At 41.1% G+C, this 12,479-nt stretch overlaps 1 protein-coding gene across 1 annotated transcript in view; it reads right to left on the bottom strand.

Annotated features, from left to right (window-relative positions):
* The window catches only part of LOC138617687 (protein bicaudal C homolog 1-like), a 55,177-nt gene that overhangs the window by 20,269 nt on the left and 22,429 nt on the right, over positions 1-12,479 (bottom strand). The window contains exons 3-6 of the mRNA XM_069692881.1: positions 8,849-8,918; positions 4,433-4,512; positions 3,227-3,385; positions 1,743-1,796 (exon numbers count right to left, since the gene is read on the bottom strand). Of these exons, the coding sequence (XP_069548982.1) occupies positions 1,743-1,796; positions 3,227-3,385; positions 4,433-4,512; positions 8,849-8,918 (363 nt within the window). The remainder of the gene's footprint in view (positions 1-1,742; positions 1,797-3,226; positions 3,386-4,432; positions 4,513-8,848; positions 8,919-12,479) is intronic.

Genomic DNA, 12,479 nt, shown 5'->3' on the forward strand with positions numbered 1-12,479 from the left:
ATTAATCTATTTCCCCCAAAAAAGTGAACTATTCTTCTAAAGTAATTTCTATGTTTGCTAAATTTGTGGTATTCATGAATTGAATGTTTAACATTTAATACTCCTGATATTTTAACAGCATACAGGATATTTGGGTATCCTAGAATGAGGTAGATATCAAGGTTCAGTCCTATTGAAAGAAGTGAAGCTGACAGAGAGGGAAACTCTTTCTATCCACCCCATTTGCCAGCTGACTCTCTCTTCTTTGAAGGCCAGAACAATCCTTGTGGTTCTCTGCAGCTTATGTTGTAAACTCTTTTCTGCAGCACTGGTAGGGTTAGGTTTGACAATGAACTGGGTTGTGCCTTGTTGCTTTTGAAAACAACCATCAAGCACGGAGAGGTATAGGTATGCATGCATGCCGACATTTGCCAACACACTGCACAAATATCCAGAATGAGCCTCTCTTTTTGTCTCTCTCTCTCTCCATCACGCACTCAGCCATCCTCACATGTAAACACAGTCTTGTTATTTTTGGTCAGCTCATAGTGGAGGAACGTGTTCACTGCAGACAACTGCTGTGGTGTTGAAATACAGCAAAAGTTCAGAGATGTAACAGTTCACATGAACACTGAGGTCCTCTGGCCACAGAGCTGAAGCTGGAGGTCGGGCTTCCAGTCACACTGAAACTGAAGACGGAGAAGAGGCGAGGAAACGGGTTGGAGACGGGGTCCACAAAGGGGCTGAGGCTCATGCTTGTATTTTACAATTGTTCTAGGGAAGTGGTCTGGGAATAAATTAGGCATGGTGCTTGTGGCTGAGAGGAAGTGTTGAAACTGTGCCTGAAATGCACAATTACCTACTGTAACCCTGGAGCTCTTCCACTGCAGGATTAAATAGGAAACTTGGCTGTCTTAAGTCTAACGTTTTCTTTATTTATCAAGCAACTGTTTGAGTGATGCATTGAGGAGCCAATCAGTAAATTACAAATGGAGTTAAATAAACAAGCTGTAGAGGGTAGGTCAAGCTTGGTAATGTGTGAGAGAATAGGAGATGGACACTCTCTGAAACTGCTGCTGGACTGAAATTCACCAGGTGAAGTTTACTTGTGTGGATCAGCTACAGGGAGGGAGGAAAGAAAATTGCGTGGCCAAGGTTGTATACATGAACTGCAAGAGTTTGTGAGGCTTGCAGGCTAACAAGAGCAGTCCACACATTTGCAGGGTTTTATCAGTTGCTTATCATCCTTTAATCAACCTTTGTCACTGTCAATGGACTCACTATAGCAAAGCAGTGGCCCTCACTCTCTTGCATGTTGTGCAGTTATAAAAAAAAAAACAGTTTGAACAATCATTATTTCCTAACTGAGGGGTCAATCCAAATTCAAGTTAGCATGCAACTCTGCAAAGCAAAAAGGGTTGTTCAATTTGTGACTGGAAGCAAATGTATCTGACCCTGTTCTACAGGGCAATGAATGAGTGCACCATAAAATGTAAAACTAATCTCATGAGTTCACATATTTTTTTTCCAAATAAACTGAGGCAGGCATTGACATATATGGCAAAAATATAATATTTTTAAACTTTATTTTGCAACAGAAATAGGTGAGTAACTGCAATTATTAGAAACTTAAGCCAAACAGTCGCTGTGCTCCATGAAGGTCAAAAGTACAAACTTGCATGTCTGCAGGGAATGACTGTATGCAACTCAAAATTGTGGGTGGTGTATTCCTTTAAGACTAATGCGGCTGAGTTCCAACTTACCCTTATCTTTACTCGAGCTGCCTCCACCCCTCCTGGCTGGCCTGCAATGGACACCTGTTCACAATAAAAAGTAACATGTAAATTGGCTGGCCGGCTCGAACCCAGTCCAAGATAAACAACGGCCCAGATACATTGCTGCATGTAATTTCAATGCTGAGAGATAAATGTAGAACATTGAAAACAGAAAAAGTTTAAACCTGAAACTTAATCCCTTTTCTGACATGATTTCAGATATTTTGAACCATATGATTACAAACATGAGTCCAGTCATGCTTGTAGCAATAATGCAAGTCATTGTGATTATAAAAATAGCCTCCCCAATTTAAACAATTAACTTTTTAAAAGGCAAGATGAGAAGGTAGATTAAGTTTATTTTAGTAATGAAAAAGTAATAAATAGTCTCATTATATTTATTGCCTCCTTCATCTGTTCCTTATCAGACAACTGCTCACTACTGAATAAAGACTAAACCACAGAGGTCTGCTACAAATAAAAACGGTTTTCAGGTGCTGTTGTTAAAAAAATAAACAATTAAGCCAACACAAAGCAGTCCGTCTTGTTTATCTCTCCCACAATAACAAAAACGCACGCAAACGGCAGAATAGTGCTGTGAGCAACAATTATAAATTTCAACATAAAAACCAGTGTTGCGTTTCATGTTGGCAAAAAAATCTGCCTCGCTGAAGTGTGCTGCAACAACCGTCTGAATCCTGCCAGCTCCAGGGAGAAAGGAAGGTAAAAAGCCACTTACACAGTTATTTATATTATCTTATCAACACTACTGCACTTGTCAATATGCACTGTATCTCAAAGGCTCTTCTGCAGTCTGAATGCTTTAGAAAGCAGAGAAAGAGACAGCTTAAGGGGTCTTGGGCCTAAAAGGAGTCTCTTGCTACTTATCAGCCTGTACTTGCATCATCAGAGTGAGACTGGAGGGGGTTGAGCAGACTGAGAGATGCAGAGAACTGAGAGAAGAACTTTGATGGTGTGCATATACAGTATATGCAAATAGCACTGTACAAATTCCATAGAGATAAGGTTGACCTTAAATGAACTTGTCAGTACTTTCATACACAGGTGCACCGTGGAGCAGCTGGCAAAGATACATATCTCATGATCTGCCTGGCAGCGTGCTCCCCTCAACTACTCATGCTATACTTTAAATGGTAATTACAGAAAGATCCGAGAGATCTTCTGAAGAGTCCAGCCAAAAACACACCGGCTTCCTCTGGGTTGGCCAATCAAAACATCCAACGGGACCAACTCTCTACAACCTGTCCAATCTGAGATTGACTGTAAGGCTGTGAACGCAGATCAAAGAACGAATTTGGAACCTGGCTGAAACCTAACAACCTACTACTGAAGAAAACGAGCTGAAACTCAACAGGCAGCAGAATGCAACACACTTAAATTGAAAATTTTCATCAAGGAGAAAAACTGTGGGTCAAGAGCTTAAAGAAAACAATATTAGATTAGGCTCAAACCTGGTTGCTTTTCTCTGCCTGGTTGTTCCTGTTAGAGTCTGGGAAATGGATGTGGCACCCCGTCTCCTCCATCACCCTTTTGATGTTGTTGCCACCTTTGCCAATAACGTGGGAGTGCTCCGTGTGGGAAACGTCCATCTTCAGAGTCACCCTGTTGCTCTAATGAGCAGAAAAAGAGGATGGGGAGGGGGGTTTAAATGATGATTGATAACAGCAATGTCTCAATGAGTGGAGCATGGTACAGGTAAATTGTCTGAAGTAAGTTTCAACCACAGCATTCATTGCAATTAGTATGATCAAAAATACTGCTGCAGCTGTAACAGCTGTAAAAGGCAGCTTACAGAACTCTAATTACCCGTTATTAGATAAAATGTTTCTGTTATTTTAGCTATGTGACGTTTTAAAGGGTCTTAACAAACAGCAGAAACAACCAAGACACTCTGGCTCCATCCCTGCTCCTCTTATTATAAATCCTGCTTTATTGAAAGGGGAGAGGAACATTTGTCCCCTTTACTCAGTAACAGTCCCAATATCCAAAATTTTACAATTTCCCCTCCTTTAAACACTTTCACATGCTGCAGTCATTTAGAAAAGAAACTCATGAACAACTAAATATGCAGTATAATAAAAAAAAAAAAAAAAAAAGAAGAAAAGAATCAAATAGCTCGGCTGTGTCTGCCAGGCTAAAAAAGCCTTTTCGTGACAAAACCATATGAAATGCTATAAACAAAGCCAATTGAGTGTTTTGCTCTTCTGTGTGTGGCTGTTCAAAGTGCATGGATGACCCCTTGCCCACAGGGGGTGCTACAATGCAGTCGCACAGGTATGTGATTTCTTGTGTTGCTGTGGCAACAAAGCACACACACACACACACACACACACACACACACACACACACACACACACACACACACACACACACACACACACACACACACACACACACACACACACACACACACACACACACACAAGCTCAGCATGCATGTATCTGGCTAGGTTAGTGAGAAGTTGTATCCCACTGCTGTGTGCAATCTGTCACCTGGACAGTGGGAGAGCTGAGGTGAAAAATGTATTGAGTCCAATTTAATACCAGGGAGGGGTGAGAAACACACACAGAGCAGGAGAGAAGAGACGAGGAAAGAATAACACAAAAATACACCTTAAGTTTATCTTTAGTTCTGCGATGAAAGGTGTTTACTGTACCTTTGTGTCCAGGACAGACATAATTCTGTCTTTGGCTTCCCTCACATTCTCCCTCTTCCCGCACACTTTGATGTGTGGATCTGCAGGGAATAACAGAGGAAGAAAAGAGAAAGGCAAACATTAACAGGTGGGAGAGACAGCGCATGTGCCAGTGTGTGTGTGTGTGTGTGTGTGTGTGTGTGTGTGTGTGTGTGTGTGTGTGTGTGTGTGTGTGTGTGTGTGTGTGTGTGTGTGTGTGTGTGTGTGTGTGTGACTCAGTGCCGATAAAGGGCACACAGAATTTTTCAAGTGAGACACAAGTTAAACCCATTTAACCAAACATGACACGACCATCTGCATCTGTCAACAAATTACAGAGCATCAGGGAAAAGCTCCTCGACAATAATTGCTGCTGCGATATCTGCCGAGTCTCATTTAAGTGGGCAAGTCACCAGTCTGTGTGGAGGTGGGTAGGGGGTGCGCCTCTGTGGAATTACATTCAGACAGTCCATCAGTCGGAGGAGCTTACAGAAACACTACAAGCTGATAATTGTTGTGCTTCAATTTAGTCTCAATAGAAAACACAGACACTTATCTTCTTTTTTTTTTTTTTTTAACCTCAGTCTGTCGCACTTATTTTTCAGCTTCTTTGGAAAACACTTTGTTGTACATGATTCACCGTAAGCAGTGCTGCTTCCTCAAATTTGAGAAATGACAAGATACCAATCAGAAACAGATTTGTACCATCTTATTGTTCAGTGTAAATACACTCTGCACACCCTCAGACCCCCTCTACCCTAGTTTAAACAACCAACCACCTAAACCAGTCAAAGCTAATGCTTGTGTCTGTGCAGCGTTGGGTAAGCCTAGATCTGGCTCTACTGCATGCTGGATCCCCGTAAATGCAAAAACACATGAACACACAAATTCACTACACACCCACGGTCCTTCGTCCCTGTGTAAACTGTACTGAGCGGCAGGAAATCCACCAAGCCCCCTTCCAGGAATAACTCTCCCCTTACACACACGCACTCACAGCATCTCAGATGTACAGTATAGCCTTCAGACGGGACTCCCTGAATCAGATTTATTGTTACAAAGTTGTTGGGACCTCATATAAACCTGAAGTTGCATGTTTAGACTTTCAAGGTGCTTAGGAGTAAAAAAAAAAAAAAAAAAATCCTTAACGGGTCAGAAATGGGAACATGTAGAGAATAAATGAGGTCAACACCTAGTATATGTCTGGACCGCATATGAAATGTTAACAGGGTTTTAATTTGAAATGAGAGCTTTTAATTTCAAATGAATACAGGAAGTCAAAGCATTTGGCTGACCAATGGTGTAAACATTTGTGTTTATAGGGCAGCTCGGCTCTTACCGTCCAGCCAAAAACAATTCGACAATTTTCTTGTAATCACAAGGGAAGTGCTCAACTTACTGTTAATTTCCTGATAATTCATAGTTTTGATTTAATAAATGTACAACTACAAACATCAGCTCAAAAAAGCCAAACCAGCACAAAAAAAAAAAAAGCATTGATCTTTTAGGGTATCATAAGGGACAGGCAACCTCAACACACACTCCGAGATATGCTACATCACATCACATCACAGAAACAACAGCTCTTAGTTTATTTAAGTGGGACGAACTACATAAAAATCTGAGCTGCTCTCTTAGACAGGAAAAGAAAACAGAGAGAGAGAGAGAGAGAGAGAGAGAGAGAGAGAGAGAGAGAGAGAGAGAGAGAGAGAGAGAGAGAGAGAGAGAGAGAGAGAGAGAGAGAGAGAGAGAGAGAGAGAGAGAGAGAGAGAGAGAGAGAGAGAGAGAGAGAGAGAGAGAGAGAGAGAGAGAGAGAGAGAGAGAGAGAGAGAGAGAGAGAGAGAGAGAGAGAGAGAGAGAGAGAGAGAGAGAGAGAGAGAGAGAGAGAGAGAGAGAGAGAGAGAGAGAGAGAGAGAGAGAGAGAGAGAGAGAGAGAGAGAGAGAGAGAGAGAGAGAGAGAGAGAGAGAGAGAGAGAGAGAGAGAGAGAGAGAGAGAGAGAGAGAGAGAGAGAGAGAGAGAGAGAGAGAGAGAGAGAGACAGGAGAACAAAGGAAAAAGAGCACAAAGAGCGGTTAGGGACCTATCACAGCCCCGGCACTGGTTCCAGGAAATTTTCCCATCATTCAGTTGTTGCTGTGAACAAAAGAAATCTCTCATCTTCCTCCTGTGTCACCCACTGTGACCAATAGAGGGAGTATGGTTCTTCTAGTGTCCCCTCTCCAACCTGCACAGCACATCTGGCAAACATTAGCCGGCCTAAACGAGTGTTGCAGTCGTGATGCAGAACACCCCCGCATTTTTGAAGTGGAGTCTGTTCTATGCTTTTCTTTTTCTTTTTTTTTTTTTTGATGATTGATTGTTGAATAAAAAATGAACACCTTTAAGTCCTAATTTGGCACACACATTACCTATAAAAACAAACAACAGGAGTAGACTTGCAGCTGCGAGAGGTGAGTGTTTTCATTCGCACAGATTTTTCACAGTTTCACTTGATAGAGAAGAAACCTTCTGACCCAGAGTTCTCTCCTGGCAAAGCTAAAGCATTTTTCCAGCTAGGGACCACAGTCGAAAAATACCACACAAATGAAGAGAATTAAGTCCTTTTGGATTGGGGTTTCTCATTCAAAACATCTGCGGAAACGTTAAAACACAACTGGCAAGTAAGAGTAGTATTTGGATGAAAACATAAAAACAAAGCATCAAACTTCTGGAATCAAAGGCCTAAAGACCATCCTACAATGCTGAACACTCTCTTGCACCGACCTGTCTCATGTATGAGTCCTCACTGCATTAATTCAGACAGTGTGCTGAGGATGGTTTGCCCAGAGGCTAACAACGGGCCTTATCACACTTATGCAGGTGGCAGAGATAGCTAGCTGCAGGTGATAAATGAAATGGAGGAGCTGGCATTGTGATGGAGTGTGGCCCACAGTCCAAGGGGTTCACACAAATCCCCTCACATCTGCTGCTATCCTGCCAAGCGTAACTGATTCCAGATTGCACATGAAAGATAACACCGATGCAAAATTCCAAAAACACAAGGCAAACTAACACCCTTAAAGATTGTGATCTCAGATTAGAATAACTGCAAATAATCTGCGACCCCGCAAGAACAAAACAGCTCTGTCATCTTCTATTTTCAGAGCAGAGCAAGGGATTTTTATGTGGTCTCATCCAGTATTACATGTTGAGGGACCAATGGAATGTAGATCATTGTCTTCAGTAATTTTCCTGTTGGCTTCCGTGAAGTTTTAATCACCATGTGATGTATCTTCAGTTGTCCTCGGTGTAATTTTAGCCCGTTGAATATGTAAGAGCGAAAATGCACCATGCTTTCTCTTTCCTTTCCTCAGCCCAGGTTGTTAAAGCACACAGTTAGTTCCACATGTCTCTTCTACCAAAAATGTATTCACTTAGAAGATAAGTGAATATCCAACATTCGTCCCCCCAGCTCTTCTCGGTTTACGCAATACAGCGGGGAAACTCTTGACGCCACAAATCATCGGTCACAATTTTAAACATTCACACTTCGTGCACACACCATGAATCCCAAGGGGATGTTACAGGCAGGGTTTTGTGAATGAACTAATACTTGGGGTGAAAAGAAGGTTGTGCGTGAATGAATTCCCAGGACTAGCAATTGATTACGTATTTAGAGGGGAAAATGTTCAAAATAATTATCAACTCTTGTCGATAAAGAGTGACTGAGGAAGTTACATAATGTCATAGGATTGCACATCTGGCTTGAAGAAGCACATGTGCAATTGTCCCGAGGAAAGCAAAGTGGGCACAGCTACACCTACTCCTCACCCTCCCTCTCCTCAATCCCTGCCTCGCTCCCTCCCGGAAGAGCTTTAAATAACCGTGATAATGTTTTATTGGTAACAGAGCGCTAGAACAACCGAGCCAATAAATGCGTGAACTTGAGTACAAGCAACTCCCTACCCCTCTGTCTCCACAGCAAAAATCACAAATTCCTCCATGCAGATGAAGTTACTGGCCTGTGAGGAATGGAAAACATGCAAGCTTTAATCTTTTTAAACTCCTCAATTAACTTTGTAATAAAGAACGCTAGCGCAACCTTGAAATACCTTCCTCTTGTCCATTCGAGTCTAACGACTCTCCTGAGAACATATTTCTGGCTAAAACAACAGTAACTCATGATCAGTAACTCGTCCTAGATGGAAAGCGAAGGCAACGCAAGTTTAGTTGTTAGCACATTTTAGAAATTTGCATGCATTTAAAATAAAGCATGACAGGTCTGGTCTTAATTTGAAATCAGATTCAAACATTCTGCAGACCCATCATTCATCAAAAACTTAAATCACACATGACAAAAGTAATTAAGAAAATAGGATTTATTTATTTATTTTTTTTAGAAAAAAAAAAAATCGTCACCTTTTTTGGACTTTGCTCCGATTTTCAGTTTGGAAGGCCAGGCTATCTGCGTTTGGGTCTCATCCATGATCTGCAACAGAGTGAAGGAGCGCCGACATGAGTTCATCACAGACATAAGTATTGGCAGATACTGTGTGTTGGCAGGCAAAAACAAACAATACAATCATCACTCTATAGTTTTACAGCAACACACTCTGAACTCCATCGCTCAAACCAGTTCGCAGCATGCGAGTTGGCAAAAGAATATGAAATCATAATCCTATATATCTATTGATCATAATCGTTCCATACTCCGATACCATTGTTGGTATTGGATACTGGCTCTAGTCAGCATTATACAGTATAGGACCATTGGGGATACTTGCATGGCTTGATATGTAGACAACGGCTTCTTGTGTACTAGCATATATTTGACAAAATGTGAAATATGGTCACAATCTATTATTCTGTTCCTGAGTTATTCTGTTGAATAAGGGCCAGAAAGGTGTTTTTGATTTCACACTGAAGCTGACCTTTGACATTTGGAATATAAAATATATCTAGACACTTGTCTTGTGTGAAACATTGTCCTAATTAGTGGATGAATCCTTAAATTATGGCCAGAAATGTGTTTTAAAGAAGTCACTGTGACTTTGGCCTTTCACCTCCAAATTCAGATTAGTTCATCCTTGGAACCAAGTGAACATTTGTGCTAAATGTGAAGAAATTCCCTCAAGGTGTTCCTTGGATATCGCATCCATGAGCATGACTCACGTGCACATGTATGGAAAACCTTAAAACATAATGGCTCCTGCCACATCTGTCCCTGGCACAGAGGAGGCATAAAAAAAAAACTGCTGGCAGTAAAAAAACAAAAAAAGAAAAGAAAAGACAGGAGCTGGTCAAGAAGCTGTCAGAGTTCCACTAAGGGGAAATCAGAGGAAATATATAACCTCCTGTTTCTCTGTTTGAACAGGAGGAAGCTCACCTTGCTCACCTTTCTGGCAACCAATCTACAAACAAACCCTTAAAAACTCCCTTTCATTGGAAGTGGTTGACATTAGTTGGTAAAGAAAAACAAGGGCAAAAACTGTCCAACCTTTCAAAAAAATATGAAAAGCTGACATGCTCTCTTCTAATGGCTTTGTCCTCAATGTGCTCTATCCTTGTTTTCACTAAGTCCTGCAGTCCTCTGTTTGTTTTAATACTTTCCAGGGGTTTGTGCTTTCAGGGCGGAGAAGATATGAATTGCTCAAAGTTCTCAAAGTTTCAGCCACGTGATAATGCACCCGAGGACTGCATCAACCCATTACATGAGATGTAGCCGCCACTTAATATTCCTTGGAGGTCCAGTGCATTAAGCCGTAAGCCACATGGTATAACTCAAAGGGGAGAGAGAGTGCATTGAGACCGATGAGTGCTCCCTATTAAAATTAGATGTTTAGCTTATTAGCACTGCTACAGCAACCTTTATTTTTCTTTTTCCATTATATCTGCTATTTTTTTTATTTTTTTTTATTTTTTTAAAGCAAGAGCCAGAGCTTGTTTTCCTGACTAGGGCACAAATCAAGAAGGGAAGGGCTTAAATTCCTCCATATGCCTCTCTGGATGTAGTAGCGTGGTCTGTTTGGCATCGTTTACAACAAAGTCTGAGCTTATCCACTGCCAGTCCCACACACCTGTAAAGCAGAGAAGCAGCTTTGAAAGGTCTGATGTGTGCCTTTCTGCAGCCATACACTCTTGAGTCCATGATGGTTGACTGGAAACCCTTTCAAGCCTCACTGACTTTCTACATCCTATCCTATAATCACATAAAAATGGGTAGCCTAGCGAAGCAGCAGAAAGAGGGGCCTCTGACACTGGAAAACTAAAATAAGGACCTCAAGTCAGAAATGTAACTTCTATTAAGTACCTTTTGGTCAAACAAAGCAGCTGTGAGAGTATTTTTTTTTTTTTAAGTTTTCTAATGAAGAACACTTCTTTTAAAAGAGTCTGTTCTTTAGCAAAACAAGAATCTGCATTCCTCAGAAAAAATTTGTAAAAAAAAAAAAAAAATACATCTTTATTGACCTTTTGTTATATTCTTTCTTCTCTCCCACTTAATTTCTTGACCGAAGCTGCATACTTTTGGAATTATTCGCGTCATGTAATGACAGAAAAATATCCCCTCTCGTCATTCTCGAGATTTATCCCGCCGGTGGCTCTGTGTTCACTTCAAGTTTCTACCGAGTAAATCATGGAAACAAAGATAATTTTAGTATCACTTTGTGCAATGAAAATAAAAGCTAATTCCTCTCAGATGATGTTGCTCAACTATTTTTGTAAGGAATTTGTTTGTGGTATCATTTAAGTGACTAAACTGAAAATAGTTCCGGCTTTAGCGTCCAGCATGCTAATGATCAGCCATTATTGTCTTCCTACTGGAAACCCTCCCAGCCTTCCTCTCTGCGATATTTTCACGAGCACTGCAACAATATTATCGGTCTGTTCTCTCAGAATGGTTTTACACGCCGTGGAAATCGGGCCCGAAACCAAAATCTGATGAGCGTTGTGTTTACTGGGCTTCACACCCTCCCCAGGCACAGGCAACTCTAATCTAACACATGCCACCCTCCCACCGCCATCTGGTATATGTGACAAAAGGACAATAAATCACATGTACCCCTGTAGCTGACTGCATACTTTTCCCCACCAACAACTGGATGTACCACAAACAACATTAAAGGAAATTCTGTTCTCAGTGATAATGATAAATTCTTATTTTGCTTTTGCCTTTGACTTTCCAGTAATTTAAATTTTACTCTTAAAATCAGTCTCGTGTGAACGCATGATTTTGTCATGAAGGCACTCCATTTAAAAGCAGAACACGAAGAAATACAACACTACAGCGAGCTCTCAGAGGTCACTGAAATTACAGTGGCAATATTGGAACAAGTTACAGAAGACTGATGGAGTGTTACATGTAAAGATGTCGTTGAAAAGCCTAATTTAGATTTTTTTTTTTTTTTTTTACAACTAACTACAATACAATGTAGAAAACCAGTAAAAAGCCTATGATACAATATTATATCATTTCTGACCTTCAACTATGCTTTCCTAAAATTATCAAACATCATGGCCGATACCTCATCAACTTATTCTGTAAAAAGGGCTTTGTTCAGAGAAACTCGTTTCCTGCCCAGCGTTGCTGTTTTTGGCAGCGTTCTGCAGATGGGACAGATTTCTGACAGACCACACACCATTTTAAAGGGTGGATGGTGTTTATTTTTTATGAAGGGGGCTCGCAAATACCTCTCGAATGGGTCAAGATATTTGCACAAATTAAGTCACCTATACATTTACCGTTCCAGCCTTTCTTGTCTGCTACCCCGCCCTTTCTGAAACGAATAAATACAGCAACCACTGCGGCTCTGATAAGTTTCATGGCTCGACCATGACATGATAATTGGTTCTTGTAGGTTTGCTGCGGGATGTGCAGACGCGTCCAGAGCCGTGTGTAAAATCAAACAGGATATATCATTAAGGAAATGTCCTCAAAGACAGCACATGTGTTCAACACACGTGACTGTGTGTGTGTGTGTGTGTGTGCACAGCAGCAATCGACATGGCAGAGGCATGTTTCCTGGATCCCAGTGTAATTGTGCAGCTGTTG

The sequence above is a fragment of the Brachyistius frenatus genome, unplaced genomic scaffold (genome assembly GCF_029030835.1).
Source record: "Brachyistius frenatus isolate BFR_SWC_R1_liver_20210118 unplaced genomic scaffold, ASM2903083v1 Contig_13, whole genome shotgun sequence".
Lineage (NCBI taxonomy): Eukaryota > Metazoa > Chordata > Actinopteri > Embiotocidae > Brachyistius > Brachyistius frenatus.